The sequence below is a fragment of the Myotis daubentonii genome, chromosome 6 (assembly GCF_963259705.1).
Source record: "Myotis daubentonii chromosome 6, mMyoDau2.1, whole genome shotgun sequence".
Lineage (NCBI taxonomy): Eukaryota > Metazoa > Chordata > Mammalia > Chiroptera > Vespertilionidae > Myotis > Myotis daubentonii.
The window spans coordinates 15,433,980-15,451,814 of record NC_081845.1 but is presented as its reverse complement, the minus strand read 5'-3'; the positions used below and the strand labels follow the sequence as shown (position 1 = coordinate 15,451,814).

Here is a 17,835-nt window from a genome sequence, read left to right as displayed (position 1 = left end):
CTGTGGATGACAGAAAACTTCAACTTTAATTAGTCTTGATTTGAGGTCCAACATTTTGTACTGGGACCAGCATTTTAGATTATGTCTTAAAGGCAGCTCTCCTATCTTCCACACTAGATATTCAGAGAAACTCCAAGAAAGTATTTTGGCCTTTTTGATTCTATATTTTTTCTCTCTCAAAGCAATCAATATTCAAATAAAATTTGTGTTATATTATGGCTAATCTCTTATAATGCAAAGCTAATTGATTGATGTCAAATACTTCTTGATATACCATAATTAAAGGCCAAAAACAGAAAAGGCCTTTTAAGTCCTCTTTCCTATAACTCATATCATTTTAGATTTAATTATAAACTAATAACTTAGTATTCCAGTGTATTTTGTGGAATAAGCTACCTGCTTTTATGTTCACTACTTATATAAGCTAAAATTTTGATATTACATTGTGAAATCCTGGAAGAGAGTGTCTGTATTGCTACTTAAAGAAGTTCACTACCGTAGTTTATAAAAATCCACGTGCCTTATAGTTTGACTTTCTCTGCTGCTTGATTTGCTCTTAGGTGCCACATACATTTTATCTTTTGGACAGTTTAGTCTTGTCTGACTTACAATACTATCGATATCCACCTGGCATCTCTGATACTTATTTCTCATTTCTCATTCTTTACCATCTGAATTTTGCAGAAATTGATCGAGCCAAGGAAGAGGCTGGAGCTGCCTCCACTAAAAAAGGTAAATGCAACTTAAAGAAAAAGGTGTCATGACTAAAACTTATTTCTGCACAGGTTTCTAAATGTTTCATTTAGTGCTTATTAAAGAGTTCTATTTATTGATTTCACTATTTTTTTTGATATGGAAACAAATTCACTTTGCATAAGATTTATAGTGTCTATATTAACAAGGTCTTGCCTTCAGTGTTCTGTTGCCAATAGTTTCGTTGCTTGGGGCCATAAACTAAAACTAGTAATTGCAGTTCAATTTCAAGTTCATTTCTGAAAAGTTGAAGAAATGTGGCTGTTCAAGTTCAGTGGGTTCCCAATCACCTGGAGAGAGCATTCAACTACAAAATACTGCCCGAGGTGGTTAGAGCTCAAACAAATGAAACTTTGACTAGGAGAACTTACATGAACAATGGACCTTTGGGGGAAGAATAATATCACATTTTAAAATGTGTTCCTTGGAATGCTCACTTGGAAACACGTTGCTTTAAGAAACATATTGGAAAGTTTGGAATTTAAGTTTTCAAAGTTATTTCTCTTGTCAACGTCCCTTCTCATTTCCCATTAGGTTGAAGCTTCTGTCCCTACTGTGTCATTAATGCTTTTACTAATGGGGATGACATTATCATTACTAAACCAATAAGACCATTCTAGCTCTCACATGACTAGATTTTTCAGTTGCACTTACCATTTTGTTTCTTCTCTCACTTTTGGGTTATCATGCCAACATAGTCTCTGAGTTCTCCTAATATTCTCTGATATTTCTTTCTGACTTCTTTCTGTTTTGTCTTTTTCTACACCTTAATCATTGATGCTCCCGGATTCCATTATTAATCCTCTGAATTTCTCATTCTACACCCTCTCTTTGTGAAATATGTCCACTCTCAAGGTTGAAACTCTGTTCCCAATTCTATGTTGTCATCTCAGGACTTCATGAAAATGCTTTTCCCAGAAAATTTCAGCCTTGTATGTTCAAATGCCCAATAAACCGCTTTAAATTCAACCTTTTAAAAAATATATTTTATTGATTTTAGAGAGGGAGAGACAGATAAAAATATCAACGATGAGAGAGAATCACTGATCAACTACCATCCTCATGCCCCCCTCCCACTAGGGACTGAGCTCCCAACCAGGGCATGTGCCCTGACCAAGAATTGAACCATGACCTCCTGGTTCATAGGTCAATGCTCAACCACAGAGCAACACCAACCAGGAAAATTCAACCTTTCTTAACCTAAACTCCTCATTTTATTTTTCCATCTTCATTAATCCCCTCTATGCCCTGTTCACTTCCACCCAATCCCCTCCTCCTCCCTTAATCTGCTGTCCATGTCCATGAGCTCTCTCTCTTTTCTTTCTTCTTTTCTTTCCTTTCCTTTTCTTTCCTTCCCTTACTTTCCTTTTCTTCCCTTCCCTTCCCTTCCCTTTTCTTTCTTTCTTTCTTTCTTTCTTTCTTTCTTTCTTTCTTTCTTTCTTTCTTTCTTTCTTTCTTTCTTTCTTTCTTTCTTTCTTTCTTTCTTTCTTTCTTTCTTTCTTTCTCCTTCCTTCCTTCCTTCCTTCCTTCCTTCCTTCCTTCCTTCCTTCCTTCCTTCCTTCCTTCCTTCCTTCCTTCCTTCCTTTCTTTCTTTCTTTCTTTCTTTCTTTCTTTCTTTCTTTCTTTCTTTCTTTCTTTCTTTCTTTCTTTCTTTCTTTCTTTCTTTCTTTCTTTCTTTTCCCCCTCAATCCCTTCACTGTCTGCCTTCTCTCTATCTATGAATCTATCTCTATTTTGCTTGGTAGTTCAGTTAGTTCATTCAATTCCACATATGAGTGAAAACATATGGTGCTTGTCTTTCTCTGACTGGCTTATTTCACTTAGCATAATGCTCTCCAGTAAATGAGTGGATAAACTAATTTTCTCTTCTCAATTTGCAACTCATTACCACTGGTGAAACCACAGTCCATTCTCCACCTTACTAGAAATCTGGGGGCGACTGAGTTTTCTTTTCCCCCCCTTCATTTAATATTCAAAGAATCTTCAAGTTCTGCTGGTTTTATTCCCTAAATATTTCTTGAATATATTTCCTCCTATTCATAGCCATGCCTTTAATCTGAATTCAAATCTTCATTGTTTTATGTTTAACCATTATAACAATCTCACCACTTTCCTCATCTCCTTATTTTTATTTCGGTAATATTCATCTTACCAGAACTCCCAATACAGTAAAAATAAATTATCAAAGTCTTAAAACAGAATAAACCACTCTTAATTTAAAACTCTCTCCCTAGCTAGTTTGGCTCAGTAGATAGAGCATTGGTATACAGACTGAAGGGTTCCAGGTTTGATTCCAATCAAGGGCACATGCCCAGGTTGCAGGCTCGATCCCCAGTAGGAGGAGTGCAGGAGGCAGCCAATCAATGATTTTCTCTCTCTTCATTGATGTTTCTATCTCTCTCTCCCTCTCCCTTTCTCTCCCAAATCAATAAAAAAAAATTTAAAAAAGAGAAATAAAAATATAAACAAAAAAACCTCTCTTTTCCACAATTGTCCATAAAATTAAGTCCAAGCTTGTTAAAACGATGTAAAAGTCTCCCAAGATCTGGTTCTTATATCACTTTCAAACTTCATCTTATGGAGTTTGCTTCAGTGGGGCTTTAGTGCTCACTGAGTCTGCCCCTTGAGTGTGTCACTTATGGATGTGAAGAGTTGTAATCTGGTATGGTCTGACACTGACCGCTGGATACATTGGCTCTTGGGTCTCCAGGGAGGTGTAAAGTCAGCCACTGCCTGGGGCCACCCAGCAGGGGCTACAAAGAGATCTGCAGATTCCTCCTCTTTGTATCGGGTTTGGAAGTGCCCAGACTAGGCCCAGCTGTGAAGCAAGTCAGGCTGGTGCTGGTGCAGGTCTTGGGCATTTTATTGATAGGTTTGGGGCTCCCTGGCCCAGCTGCGTCTTGTTTGACAGAATTTTAGCCTGAGCAAGGACAGACCATTCATATGCAAAAGCCGCTGTACACAGCTTGGGTGGGGTTGTAAATTGGGTGGGGCAGGGTCTCAGGGAATCACCAGGGTGGAGCAAACAGCAATGGCTGCCAGTCATCCCTGCATTGGGGAGGTCCCAGCATGAGAATAATGCCTGTTGCTAGCACCTCTGTCTGGAAGAAAGCGCCCCCAAGTTCCTGCCCCCATGCCAGACAGAGCCTCACCCTGGTGCTGGAGTTCAGAAGAAGCGGGAGCTTGTAGGTTCAGTTCGTGGTGCCAGCCTTTTAAGAGGAGCAGCTGGGTCTCCAGCAGCCTGTGTATCACCGAGCCCCAATCTGCACTGGTTTTTACAGCCCGTAGTTCTTACTGCTGTAGGGACTTCTTTTCCCAACTCTGGGACTCTAGGCTGGAGGTATGGTGTGGAGCTGGGATGTGTTGCCCCTCCCAGGTGGCCTCTGCTAAAACCGTCTCCCTCCTGATTAAAAAAGCAGCCATGTGGGTGCTGGGCCAGCCATTCTGCGCCTCCACACCTCCTTCCAGTCTCAGTGTGCTTTCTTCTTTACCTCTCTAGTTGTAGGATTTCCATTCAGCCAGCTTTCCGGTGGTTCTGGCTGATGGTTGTTCTGTATTTTAGCTGTAATTTTGATGTAGTTGTGGGAGGCAGGAGTACAGGCATTTGCCTATGCCACCATCTTGGTTCTCTCCATTACTTTTTTAGAAACATTTTTTTCAATAAATTTGAAAATTTTTAATTAAACTGATATTTTGAATCCATAATTATAATTCTTCTCCAAGGAAAATTTTAACCAGATGGCTTCAGTGGTGAATTCTTTCAAACATTTAAGGAAATATTAACAATCTGCACCAAACCTTCCAAATATAGAAAATAAGGAACATTTACTCATTTTAACCTTAATATCAAAACCTAACAGGAGCTGAAAAAGAAACAAAATATGAAGACTAACTTCTCTTGTGAATATGAAGGCACAGACTTGAGCAGATCAAGTCTGATAATATATGTGCAAGATAAAATGTAAAAAAATTTGTTTTATTTTAGGAATGCAATTTATTTATTTATTATTTTTTAAAATATATTTTTATTGATTTCAGAGAGGGAGGTAGAGGGAGAGAGAGAAACATCAATGATGAGAATCATTGATCGGTTGCCTCCTGCATGCCCCACACTTAAGATTGAGCCTGTAACCCGGGCATGTGCCCTGACTGGGAATTGAACCATGACCTCCCTGTTCATATGTTGATGCTCAACCACTGATCCATGCTGGCCAGGCTTCAGGAATTAACCAGAATAAATCAATGTAAATCAATGTAATTAACCAGAATAATAAAATCACAGGAATAAATAAATGCATCATAATAGATACATTTGATATAATTCATCACTAGAGTAGAAAGAAGCTTCCTTAATCTGTTAAGATATATTTTTAAAAAACATTAACAAATAGTATAGCCACTGGAGAAAAGTGGAAAGGTTTTCTCCTTAGAATTAGAACAAGACAAAGGTGTATGCTATCACCACTATTACAAATTGTACTGGCTATTGCAGCAGTGCAGTAAGATGAGAAGAAGAAATAATAGGTACAAGAATAGAAAAGTAAGAATAAAACTCATTACTCACAGATGAAATTATCTACTTGAAAAATTCAAAAGAATGTGCAGATGAACTATTATAATTAATGAGTGATTTTAACAAGTTTTCTGTAAAAAGCAATTCTCTATCTATCTGGTTCTTCATATTAAATTTTTGAAAAGATCATGGCCACTTACACTGTAGACATCTTTTATTGTTCTGATTGTTTCTTCAGAATGCTATTTAAAATGTTCTGCATATCCTATGTTTGATTAAGAAAGCTAAATCTTTAGCTTAGCTGGATTCCAGTTGTTTTGTCGAGAATATTTCAGAGGTTATACTACATACAGCACAGTTCATTTCATTAGGAAGCAAATAGTATGTCCTATTATGAATAAACTAGAGGCCTAGTACACGAAATCCATGCACATGGGTGTGTGTGGGGGGGTGTCCCTCAGTCCGGCCTGCATCCTCTTGCAATCAGGGACCCCTTGGAGGATGTATGACTGCCGGTTTAGGCCTGATATTGTAGGGATACCTATGGGATCAGGCCTAAACCGGCAGTTGGACATCCCTTTTGCAATCGGAGACCACTGGCTCCTAACCACTCTCCTGCCTGCCTGCCTGCCTGATCACCCCTAACCACTCTGTCTGCCTGCCTGATCGCCCCTAACCACCTCCGCCTGCCTGCCTGATTGCCCCTAACGGCCTCTGCCTCAGCCCCTGCCACTGCCACTTCATCCAGAAGAACGTCCATAATGACGTCCGGAAGGTTGTTTGGCTGTCTGGTCTAATTAGCATATTATGCTTTTATTATTATAGATTATTGTAGATGGTTCTGAGTTTCATCAACGAGTTAGGCTGGTGACAAGCACATTTCTTTATTTCAACATTGCATTTTTCCCCTTTGCAACTCTGTGTGGTGATACTTGGCTGTAATGACAATATTCAGTTCCCCACTCATCTTTCATCTAAAAGTTGGTAATATCCTCTGAAGGTCTTTCCTTGAATCAATTATTTCAGTGTGGTATACTGATTTTGTGTGAATCATTTTTACTATTTTGATGTATAAATAAGTAAGTAGTGAATACTCCACTGAGACCAACAGGCCTCAGAGAAAGCATAGTTCAGAGGAAACAGCACCTAAATGGCAATCTTTTTTCTCTTTTGATTACTTGCAACTTCAGTTAAGGTTTAAATAAATGTCAAGGATGACTACACTGTCTTGTCAGTGGATGCAGCCATATTACGCCTGAATTTAAAGCAACATCTAATAGACATTTTTAAGATGCTAAATAACTCCAGCAATAACCTGGAATGTAAGTGGATTACTCATTGTCCTGTCAAGTGGAATTCTTTGGTAGCATGTTTAATGTTTATCAAAGCTGAGTATAAAGAATAAAGTAGAAAATAGTGTGGAAAAGCTAGTCATAAAGTCAAGTGATTTTTTTCCCTCTAATTCTACAAGATTAGATTTAATATAGGTTTCAATTGGACTATTGGGAAATAAGAAATGTTGAAAAAGCTTTGAATACTAGCTTGTTTGGGAGAAATAGTTGGCACTGAATAGGTAAAAATACTTTTTTTTTAGCAGAAGTAGCACTTCTATCAGGCACTTTTATTTGAACTTTATCTCTGCTTTGCAGGTGTACCTGGAAAGAAGGAAGAGAAAACAACCAAGGCGGTGGAGCAAGGTAAAAAACAATGAAGGCGGTTGACACTATCTTCTTTAGAAAGACAACAACATGAGGAGGAGAGCCCTGGGTGCAGACAGGCGGAAGACAATAAGCTTTAAATCTATGGCTGTCACCGTCCTCCATGTTTTTCTGTGCCAGGGAGAATGTGAGGCAGCGATCTGGGTTTTGCTCTTTTGTGTAATCAAACTTGGAATATAAGTTCAGAACAGGAAAACTCTGCAGGCTGCTTAATTGCATCAGAAAAGACCCTGACGATTGCTGGGAATAAGGAAATGATCGCCAGGGCCACTGGTAGACATTGTTCAGTTTGAGACGTGGTTTTAACAACACCTGACCAAAACCAGTTACAAGAATAAAGATGAAGCAATTCCATTTATGCCAAAACAATTTCTACTGCCTAAAGAACATGTAACAGTTAAAACAAAGAAAAAAGCAGCAACAGAAGTAAGTTACTTGAGTTTCTATTATGACTTCAGCTATTGATTCTCCCAAGAGGTTTGAATTTTTAATTTTTTTATCTGTCATAATGCTATAAATAATGCATTTTAATTTTTGTTTATGCAGCTAAATAATACATATGTCACTCCAGAATATGCTTGAGAAAAATTCTATAGCAGAGTAGAGTTAAAACATTTAAAATAATATTAGGTCTTCTGTTAGATATCAGAGTTCTATTAATTTTAATAGTTGCCCCTGACCCTTTCACATTTTATTTGTTATAATATCATATTATTTATTGATTACTATAATTAATAAAATCATAACTAGCAATAATCTTGTCAAGAGTAAGGTCAAAATAATTTCTCCTCTTAAACTTGAGATGCAGTTAAATTTCTAATATCAGAAATTTAGTATTTTATATACAAATATATTCTAATATCCTTCAATTTCTCACATTTTAGAAAAACTAAGGTTAAGGAGTCAGTTAAGACAATTATTCAAGGATTTATTTCTTTGGTCTTTTCTAAATAAAAATCACATTGAAAATGTTTTCAAATTAATTTTGGCCTTTGGCAACTACCAGGAATGTCAGAGAATGTTTCTGTCAACTTCTTTTTGAAGTGAGTATTTTAGTCTCTGAAGTATAAAGTGGAGGAGTAGGAGTACTGACTCCTAATTTCAACTTGGTCACTTAGACAAGGTTCTGAGCGTAAACTTCCTCTTTAAAAATGATGTTCATTATATCTGACCTGCTTACCTGGCAAGATGTAGAGCCCAAGTAAGAGGATTTGAAAAATTATAAATTCCTAGATAAACATGCAGTATTTGCTTAAGTATTTTTTCTTATAATATCAGCTTTAATATAGGTGAGATCAACTATCGAATTGCTTTCATTAAGCTGCATACATTTCACCTATATAGTGTAAAGGCTTCGATTACTTACCTTTTATGGCTTTTATAGGTTTCTTTGATAGTCAAAGCATATTAAGAGAAGGTTGACTAAAATATAAAAATGGCTACACTAATAATAGTATCTGAAAGGCAACTGATTTAAATAAACAGACTGTTTATTTCTTCTAACCTTCAAGTTAGTGTCATTTTCATTAATCCTATCATGTTTTCTCAAGTTGATAGGAGATTGAAAATGGCTTTTAGAGATGTGAACTTATTTTCTCATATGATTTTGTAATTTATATCTTTAAATAACAATACCTTTTATCTTATGAAGACCTTAAGTTCTTGACTTATATAAAAAGTCTAAGAGGTTATTTCAATGGCTTTTTATATTGGTTTAGTAAATCATTTCAGTTTTAAATATTGTCAAGCAATGGCTTCATATTTTTCAACTATAAAAATCATAAATAGAGTATTTGAATAACTTGCATACTTTATGATGGAATATCTATGACTAGTAATAAGTATAAGCATATATATTTGTGATTTTAATAGAGAGTTTATATGAGAATAAATCAATGACATTCTATAGATTTCATCGTAGTATTCTGATATTTATTCATAAGATGGTGCTTTCAGACTGCCGTGTACTTTTCTTCCTCATGTAGTTTTCAGCTATCTTCCTAAGTATGCGTAATCTCAAACTAGTTCACAATGCAGTGAAGTGCTATTAAATTCATTATAAGCAGTTACTTTACTTCATTTAAGTTTGAACTTATGAACTTATGCAAGGGAAAAGCTATATGGTTTTCATAATTCTTTATGGATGTCATCTGTACTTTGGGATCTATGTAAAATTGTGTACCTTGAACTTCTGGACTTAGTCTGCATTATAATTGGAAAAACTTGTGAAACACTGATTAAACTAAACTTTATAGGAAAGTCAGGTAGTGAAAGATGAAACAAACTTTATGTTAATGTAACTTAGCAAAATAGACATTATATCATATAAGAAGTAGAAATTTGATTAGTATAACTTCTGCAAAAGTCCAAAAAATGAACTCTATTTTATCTTTAACTCACGATGAATCATTTTTTAGTTACTTTTCTCATAAAGATCATAAATTGACTAGAATAGAGTATTGAGTATTAAGAAACTCTAACTTCCTTCACCTTCAAGGTGCACACCCAAATAGTCACACACATACACCTTATTTCTTCTTGTTTCTCCTTGTTTGGAAAGCATTTACCAAAAGCATCAGGAGAAACAAATGTTTTCCACAATAAATGTCACTATCCTTTTAGTAAGAACTAAGGATTGCCAAAGATAGAACATTTCAACACATGTTACTGTATGAGGATTCACCTTTATATATTTGTATCTCTGCAAAGAGTACATCACATTTATTAATCTCAGTTTATTCATTTGTTAATATTTAATTTCTTACATTTAATGTATTTTATATTCCTTTTAAAAACTGACCTGCCCTCCTAAATCCCATTTTCCTCTCTTTTTTTCAATCTCACTTTTTCTGAGGAAAAAAATTCTTTAATAATATTTGCTAGTTACTAGCCAGAGGAGCAAAATAATCACTCTTAAGAAGTGGCTTGCTACTTACTGGGGCAAGAAAGGAGACCCTTCAGGATAATTAACTTTAAAAGATTGCAATCCCAGAGTTTCTTTGCTTTTAATGTTTTCCTTCCAAGTGACTTATGTTCAACAGTGAAAAGGTGAAGTAAATAGTAATGAATTAAATCACTCTCAAATCATCTTTCCTTTTCTTTTATTCATGCCTGTGTATAACATCACTTTAGGTCTTCTATGAGAGTCTGTTCTAAAAGCTTATAACAGCGCTGGCATATAAGAAGTGTTTAATAAATAGTTGCGGGGTGAATGAAAACAGAGCAGAATTGTTGAAGGAAGAAATATTAGGTGATCCAGACTTTAGTGAACTGTGCCCCTATAAATATTGTGCACTTAGAGTGTTTTAATAAATCAAAACATGATTTCCAATATTTTAGAAACCAGAAGACAAATGATGAAATCCTTCAACTACTCCCATTTGAAAATGGAAATAGTAGAGAAAAATAATATATATGCATTGTTAATTACATTAGTAATGTTATTTTTGTAGATAGTACTCTTACGTAAATAAAACTGCATATGCAGTCATCATCTGGTTAAAGATACAGAAAATATTAAATCTTCATAATTGCAACTATTATATTGTAAACTAATTTTTGAAACTGAAAGTGGAAGAGAAAATAAAACAATTGCCCAATGAGGGCAATATATGAGTCTAAATATAGAAACATTAAGCCTTAGCCTTGCTTTTGTTATTTCTACAATTAGGAAGCTGAGCCTAGATTATCTCTTACTCCTTCTAAAGCTCAAAATTATCTAGTCAACCAAGGTTTTAAGTAGTATGTTTCTTATAGCAGAATATAGAATCTTTTGCTTCTTTAAGGAAAGACTTATGTAGAAAGACTTTCATTTCTAAGATGTTAGGGAAAAACACAGTTTCTAAACTTGAATTCTTATCGATACTTCATTATCCCAAAACTAAACTGAAATATTAAGTATAGTTCCATACTCTTAATTAAAAATCACTTCAAATTCAATTAAGTGGAAGCATGACAAAAATGTTTATGAAAAAACATTAATAGAATTGAGTGCCTATTAACACCCCCTAAAAATAAATTGAAACAAATTAGTAATCATTTTGTAAGGGGTAAAATTGGAGAATGTGGATCATAAATGTATCAAATGCAGTGATTTCCTGTAATAAAAACATCAATTTTGCTCTAAATTAAGAAATGTTTCTAAATTCATAAATTTGCTAATTTGTGTCCATCTGAATAGTTTCTATCTTTCTTCGTCTCTGATGCTATTTTGTAAGCAACAGTACCTTATATGATTGTATTAGTGTTTTAAATTGTCACAGCAGCAGGTGAAACTCAAATGCTATTCTATGATTTGTAAATTTGTTCTCATCCACCTTTCTAGATGCTTCTATTCTTTGTATCTGTACTGGTCTATGTAGAATCTGTGATGTGTACCTATTGCAATTTTAGCTCATACTTTCAAGTGAGTGTTAATATCTAAGAGTAATGATTTCCCTGAGAGAAAGTTATTTATTTAAATGCCAAATGTTCTTATTTCATCGTGTGTCAACATTATTATTTTTTTAAAAAAATTATAATTAATATCTATGGAGTAAAACCGAACATTTAGTTAATACAAGTTGTATTAAATTATTTGCTTAATATGTGATTATAAAATAACCTATTTGCACATGTGGACTAAGTCATGCTGTTGACTCTCAATAAATGTTAAATGATGACAATTTACTATTGATTCCTGTGAATTCCAAATTTCTTAACAATAGTTTACACTTTAGTTGTTTAATATTTATTGAGCGCTCACAACAGACTAGGCACTGGGGAATGGGTGTGAAGAGCATGGAGTGAGCTTCAGAGAGAAGATGGTCTACATAAAGAGCCCATGCAACACCTGTACACACGAGTGTACTCTGCTTATTTATATGCTTATTTTTATTTTTTCTTTATTGATTAAGGTATTACATATGTGTCCTTATCGCCCCATTTCCCTCCCCCCAGCCCCCACTCATGCCCTCACCACCCTGGTGTCCGTGTCCATTGGTTCGGCTTATATGCATGCATACAAGTCCTTTGGTTGATCTCTATCTTCAAGAGACCCTTTGCAGTACTCCACTGTCTCACCTGCTCACTTAACACATTTCACTTCTTCTTCCTCTTATTTTATGTAATACTTTAGAATGTTCTCACAGTTTCTTTATCTCATGCATGGGAAATGTCTTCCTAGTCCCTTATTCCTCACCATTTTTCTCCCCTTCCCCTCACCCCAACAGAGACAAGTCTAAATCCTATCTTTCACAGCAGAGCAACATAGTAAAAAAAAGTTTGTGTTGTTAGATTGATGTGCAGTGTGCTGCCTCCTGCTATGCAACGTTTGGTTCATGTGATTCAAACATTTGTAGGTAGGAATGTCGTTCTACGCTAAAGAGAATTTCAGCCCAGTAAAGAAGCAATGTATGCCAATTGATAAGATTTGGAAGCAATGCAATGAGATCTATAATCATATTGTACCATTATTCAAAAGTTTAAAAAGTTCATTGTTATTAATGATCCATTTTCTCTAATAAGCTAATATGTAACTTGATCACTCTTACTTTATGCAAAATATGCTCTAGGCAAATACAGGTCACAAGGAAAGATCACTGTAATGCCCAAACCCTTGTTTCCATAAAATTATTCTGTCTTTCAATATCATGGAAATGAATAACTACTCTGTCCAATGTGACCTATTTTTCCTTCCTTTTCTTAGAGACTCTGGGCATTTTATAGGAAACACACACACACACACACACACACACACACACACACACACAAATCTCTAAGATTATCCCAGGAACCTCACCTGGCACTTCATACTGGGATCACTTTTCTTACCACTAAAATTACCTTTCTAACTCTCAGGTCAGAGGAACTGATTGGCACATGGGCTAACTTAAGTGTCCTTACGTTTCTGGAACAGACAGCATGCCTAGGAGCAATGTGTCACTCCTGCTCTGCCTGCCTCCTACCACTTCTGTGACTCATCAAAGTGGTTTCTTAGTGGAAAGTGTACCCATCTTTAAGGTTCTTAAAAGCAACAAACTTCCTTTACATCAAATGGGCTTTGTTGCTTCACCTGTCTTGTAATTCTTAAACCGTCTTGACTTAACTTCTAAAATTCTCCACGTAAAGCTAATAGAATGCAACTATAAACCACTTCTTAAAGCTCAGTCAGATTTAATTGTCAATATGAAGAAAGTTATCATGTGATCTTCACACTTCTTTGGCAGTACCTTAAAATATTTAATAATTTTAAACAATGAAAAGTATTTATTCTTGGTTATTATCTACATCTTAATATTAGGTGATGGCTCTTTAACACATGCTGAAATCTGTAATAGGCCATTTTCATTCTCTACATAATGAAAATACACTTACAAATCCCACTTTACATCCTATAAAATTTTGATCACTATCACCAGAATTTGAAATGTAAATATAATTTTCAATTATATGATATAGATATTTGAAGATTAAAATGTTCTTTAGAGAAGAAATCAACTTTACACTACATTACATAAAAGACTGTGGAAATGCATTTTAGTGTTTACCATCTAACTCACCAAGAAAACGCCGCCTCACAAACTCAAGATTAAGGTGTTAATTATGCCTCTTTTTGCTATATTATTTACTTTCATCCCTGTTATTATCCTGAAGCCACATTTGGGTTTATTCACTTTTACCATGAAAAAATGTTTAATAGAAAGTGCAGCCAAAACCGGTTTGGCTCAGTGGATAGAGCGTCGGCCTGCGGACTGAAGGGTCCCAGGTTCGATTCCGGTCAAGGGCATGTACCTGGGTTGCGGGCATATCCCCAGTGGGAGATGTGCAGGAGGCAGCTGATCGATGTTTCTCTCTCATCGATGTTTCTAACTCTCTCTCTCCCTTCCTCTCTGTAAAAAATCAATAAAACATATTTAAAAAAAAAAAGTGCATTGTAAGCTGCTAGGTTATTAAGCTGAGTAGCCAGAATATTGTTTTTCGTGAAAATTTTTTATTGATGTTCCCTCTCACTTGATTTTCTTTAAATTGATTTTCCTTTAAATTGATTTTCTACTAAAGGCCTGTTTAGGAAAAAAAAAAGATTTGGCATACACCATATTGAATAAAATTAATTAAAATCAATTTTGATGTCATATTATGGAGAAAATTACTGGAGTTTAAGTTCCATTCTCCAGAAATCAAATTATAGAAATCATTGAAATCACCAGCCCTACATTGAAAAAAAAAAAAGCTTTCTTATTGTTGTAAAAAAAGAATTACAAATTGTAGGTGAAATAATTTCAGGAATAAACATGAAAATTTTATCAACATTATACATAAAATTTGATTGTACCTTATTGACTATTACTTCCCACATTTTTTTCATAGAATAATGTATTATATGCAAACTGAAAAGCAATTCTTAAAAAAAATGAAAATTCAATTCATATCTTCCCTTAGAATTATGAAATGGCAAAGTGTAAATTTAAAAAACTAAGTCTGGATTTAATTTCAGTTTATTTATTTGTGAGAAAAAGAGATAGCAGGTAAGACAACCTATACAAAGCATCTATATTCTTATCAAGAGTCTTGGCAATGAAAATTCCGGTGAACACTTTTTAACTTGCAGTTAGCATTTGAATTGTTGGTCCTTGAAAAAAAAATAAATAACTGATGAAAGCCAATGATGATTAGAAATACTAAGCTGCTTGAACCATAGAACATAGAGTTTTTTCAAAATAAAACTTAGGTGTGGTCTAGCCCTTCCAGAAACTAATTCTGTGAAGTTAGGCTAGTTTCTTGCCTGGTAAAGCCTCTTTTATAAACCAAGATTATTTGACTAAGCAATCTCTAAAGGACTTTCGAATCTTAATATTGTCTGATTCTCATTTGCAATAAATGTCTCCCATGCCTGCAACATTTCTACTTTGCCCAAAATGCTGAAGAATATACTTATTTTTCTGATTCCAAGTACAATCTGTACAGAAATATAAGCAGGAAAGTAATATTCAGATCATAAAATAAAAATATTTTTTAAATATTATTTAAGTCTACTTAATTATAATATTTAAAGCATTTTCTTAAATTTCAAAAAGCACATCTCTGGAATAAAGCATACTATTGGATGTCCATTTAAATGACATGAAAATTCTCTAAATAGTAATTTAATTATAAGAATCAGTAATAATGACACACAGTATATAGAACTTATACTCATGACACCCACACGGAAAGAAACTATAAAAAATAAAACAAGATATTGTTTTTGGAAACAGGAGAACGTGATAACACCACCGTGGGGGACTGGTGGTTTCAATTTTGGACTATTTCCAAACAAAAGGACAATGACTTTCTATGTATTGTCAGTCAATTCAGTATGTATCATATTCCCTTATGAGCAAACTTTTCTTAATTAACACAATGACAGAAAAAAAAATTACCTTTAGAGTCTAAAGACTATTGTCACTGGAAGGATATAAATTTAAAAACTTAGGCCCTAGCGTGTGTGGCTCAGTTGGTTAGAGCGTCCTCCCCTCCACCAAAAGGCTAGTTCTATTTCCCATTGGGGTACATAGAAGAGGCAACCCATCGATGTTTCTCTCTTACATTGATGTTTCTCTCTCTCTCCTCCTCTGTCTCTAAAATCAATATTTTAAAAATTAGGAGGGTACTTCAGGTTCCCTCACCACTGATCTCGCTGTGACATGACAGCCATGGCTCACTGCTTCTCTCCCACTTTGTATACTCAGTAATCCAGCCACATGAACTTCACACTCCATGGTTTGCTTTTATAGTTTCTTATATTGGAGATATCTTTTCAATTCTTCTTTGATGGAAAATTTTATATCCATTTTCAGAATACAACACAAATGCTAGTGCTTCTGTAAGGTCTTTTCTCATTCCAACAGGCAGTTTATCAATCCTTCTGCTATGGCCCCAGAGCCTTGTGTATCTGTCTTGATTCTTGCTCTTAATCTGTCGATACAGATGCATTCCATCAAAGACTGAACTTCATGCAACCATCTTGTTCTTCCAGCTCCAAGCACAAAGGAAACACTGAATATTTATTTAATAGATCGAGTTTGTCTTTTTAAAAGATAGGAAGAATAGTATTTAGGTTTTTTGTTTTGTTTTAGAGTAGTTTATAGTACCTTTTATAAATATAGCTCATATCTATATTATATATTATATAATATATAGTATATTTATATATATCCTGTAAACAAGAGGTAACAGCGCTTCTAGAAACTGGTTTTCTTCAAGGTTTCCTGTGTGGTAGGCACCTAGAATACTGTATAAAACGGTCTTGTGTGGTGTTCTCGTCTCCCTGCTGCTAATTGGGTTCTGTTTTGTGTGACCAGGAATGGTGGTGGCAAGACAGTCCAGTGGCTGGGAGGGGTTTCGGCTCCTGAGTGTCGCTCTACTTTCCCTCCCCTGGTTGTGCTCCTATCTGATCAGACTAGGGACAACAAAAAGATACATAATTGTTGTTTTTTAAATCCAATACCAATATATAGATTTCTATAGGGTTTCCCTTTTTCCTTCTCTCTTATCTTTCTTCTCCAAGGTATTGTTACTATGTTTTGTGAATTGATTTTTGCTGCAATAAACCCTCTTGTTTCAGTCACAGCAAGAAACAAAACCCCAAACAAAGAGAAAGCCCCCCTGAAAAAGGTAGAAAATAAAAGGGCCGGGGGAGAGGGAACTTGATGTTGTTTTTAAATAGGACTAAAGATTAACATTGAAAAATGAGGAGATGATGTCCACCCTTGCACAAGGCAAACCCTCCCGTATTGCCACCTCTGGTTTCTGTTTTAAATTCCTGTTTCTTTTCTGGGTGCCAATACTCTCCATCCTCATGTTCTTTGTGTTTTGTTGTATTTTTTGTTTGTTTGTTTAACTTTGTGTCACCACCTCAGTTTGCCCTCATGTCCCTTACACACAAGCAAAGTATTCCTTCAGCGGAGCCAAGAGGTGGTGGGTGACCTGCCTGGCCCAGAGTCTCTGCCTCACCAGGTGGCTCATGTTGGAGACGTTGGTATAGTGGACAGGGAAGTCGAACACCCTTTCTGTTTCAATGCAACGTAAGATGTCTTCTTTCTCATTCATGAAGACGGGGGAATGCTGGTCATTGCCCTCCTTCGTGGAGTTCGACCTCGTGGCAATGGTCCTCACTTTGCTGAACGTGGCTGTTCTGCCATGCTACCGACACTCCCGAGGCTCCATCTTACCACTCACAGGGGGTGCCAATGGCCTGTTCATACCGGGAGGTTCGTCCGGAGGTAGCGGGCCCTGTGTGCAGCTGATGCTTCCTTGGCATCCATAACTACGTCTATTTTGTTGAAAGGACATTAGCTTTCGTTTTAATCCAGTCAAAACCTTTCTGAGAGTCTCAGATTTCAAATTTCTTTTACATGTACTTTTCCATCAGAAAGTTGAACATACTGTGAGAGAGATTGCTAAAAAAGTTCACAGAAACCTAAAATATTTGCAACTCAAGCAATGTATACAAATTATACATCATGACCAAGTGGGGTTAATTAAAATTATGCAAGGTTAGTTCAACATTTGAAAAAAGAAACTTAATGTAATCTATCACATCAACAAGCTAAAGAAGAAACACAGAAAAACTATGGAAGTTATGTCAGTACATACAGAATATCATTTGACAAAATCCGACATCCATTCATGATAAAATCTTTTAGCAAACTAGGAATAGAGAAGAACTTTCTCAACTTGAAAAAGAACATCTACAATAAAACCTACAACTAACATCATACTTAATGAAGAGAAACTAGAAGCTTCTCTACTAAGATAAAGAATAAGGCAAGAGTATCCTCTCTAATCCCATTTACTCATCATTGTACTGGAAGTACAAGTTAACACAAGAAA

General features: G+C 35.4%; 1 protein-coding gene across 14 annotated transcripts in view; it reads left to right on the top strand.

Moving 5' to 3' along the window:
- The window catches only part of TRDN (triadin), a 278,614-nt gene that overhangs the window by 195,018 nt on the left and 65,761 nt on the right, over positions 1 to 17,835 (top strand). For all 14 annotated transcript variants that reach the window (XR_009453395.1, XR_009453394.1, XM_059700238.1 and 11 more), the window contains 2 exons: positions 685 to 732; positions 6,916 to 6,963. Coding sequence is in view for 12 of the 14 variants with exons in the window: in XM_059700238.1 (XP_059556221.1) it covers positions 685 to 732; positions 6,916 to 6,963 (96 nt within the window). In the remaining 2 variants the exon portion in view is untranslated. The remainder of the gene's footprint in view (positions 1 to 684; positions 733 to 6,915; positions 6,964 to 17,835) is intronic.